Here is a 1,417-nt window from a genome sequence, read left to right as displayed (position 1 = left end):
GGATATATATAGGATATATATCTGACTATACACACTTGAAACCTACGATTCCAATTTATATTCTGGTACAACGTAAAAAGTACCCGGCACTGGATTCCGTTGCGGGTTATTCTGCTGTGCTGGCTTTCTAGGGTTTATCACATTCGGCGAGTGCATTTGAGCCGAAGAACTTCGGCGTTGTTTGGGGTGTTCCTGACCCTGGCCGTGTCCTTGGCCAGGTGCTTTACTAGTAGGAACTATTACCACCTTTTTGCCCCCCTGAGAATTTGGCCTCGAACCACCCCCTCCCCCAGGATTCCCACTACCTCCATGTTGTTGGGCTCGGGGTACCAATACACCATCTTGGGGCTGATTGGGTCTGGGTTGGCGTTGCGGTTGAGGGCTTCTAGAAGGTTGTTGAGTGCTTATATTACGCGGATCAAGCACGCCGTCCATAGGATTAACCGGATATGGTCCTGACGGTCTACTGTTGTTTCCTGATGCCGTGTTCGCACGCGGGCGGCCACCCCTGTTAGGGTTGGGAGATGCACCAGCACCAGACATGATATAATATGCTATATTTCAGCGTATTAGGAGTATTAGAACCGTACGATATCGCACACCAACTAACACAACACCACAATTCCACAAATATAGATTGGCCTATGGCATACGTTTGTCAACAAACAACTAAAACGTCTAGGACAGGCGTATGACTAATGCAAGGTCTAGTTCTACGTGGTCAAAACACACACATCGACACGCTAGAGTGGGACGTGTACCATTTGTTTAGGCAATGAAGTTGGCAAGTATGTATGGATTATACCGTTCATGGTTAAACACCGCGGCAGGGAAGTATTTTCTATTTTATCACACAAACATATAAAAATTTGGGTATTTGTGTTGATCCGGGAGTCTATTCATAGCATCCAATGGAAGCCACGTTGGAATATAATCTTACGAATTTCTAGATTTTATTTTCGAAAAATTTATGTTTTACAGTCGTTCTGGGGTGGTTAGGGTAATTATTTCTAAAAGCACAAATTCCGTGAGATTTATCTTGGCCATTTACAGTCTACAGACAGTGCTCGACAATTTTTTAGAGTTGATTTTTCACAGAGAGAATTTGATTTTTTTTCAGAGAATTTTCTATATATGTATGTACAACGGGGGGGTTTAGGGTTTTAGCGTTTTAGCTTAGGTGTTTGGGTTTACAGTGTCACGTGCCAAAGATCCCGCGATCTTTCGATATCCTCTATATTTAAAAAAATACTGTCTTCGATATATACATTTCCAAAAGAATACTATGTATGTATGTATTTATTTACTAGTAGAGAGAGTAGAGAGAGAGAGAGCGAGAGAGCGAGAGAGCGATAGAGCTCTCTTTTGTCTGATTTGAAGTAGTCTATTGTATATATCACAATATATACATTTCATA

At 42.1% G+C, this 1,417-nt stretch overlaps 1 protein-coding gene across 1 annotated transcript; it reads right to left on the bottom strand.

Moving 5' to 3' along the window:
- Window positions 1-81: 81 nt before the first annotated feature.
- Window positions 82-801, bottom strand: SARC_16163 (hypothetical protein; the record flags this gene model as incomplete). The annotated part of the gene is made up of 1 exon (XM_014289731.1): window positions 82-801. A coding segment is annotated over exon 1 (462 nt), but the record flags the coding sequence as incomplete, so codon positions are not given.
- Window positions 802-1,417: the final 616 nt, after the last annotated feature.

Source organism: Sphaeroforma arctica (assembly GCF_001186125.1).
Source record: "Sphaeroforma arctica JP610 unplaced genomic scaffold supercont1.7485, whole genome shotgun sequence".
In the NCBI taxonomy this organism is placed as follows: Eukaryota; class Ichthyosporea; order Ichthyophonida; genus Sphaeroforma; species Sphaeroforma arctica.
Note: the sequence above shows the minus strand (reverse complement) of the source record. Positions and strands in the feature narration are given on the sequence as shown.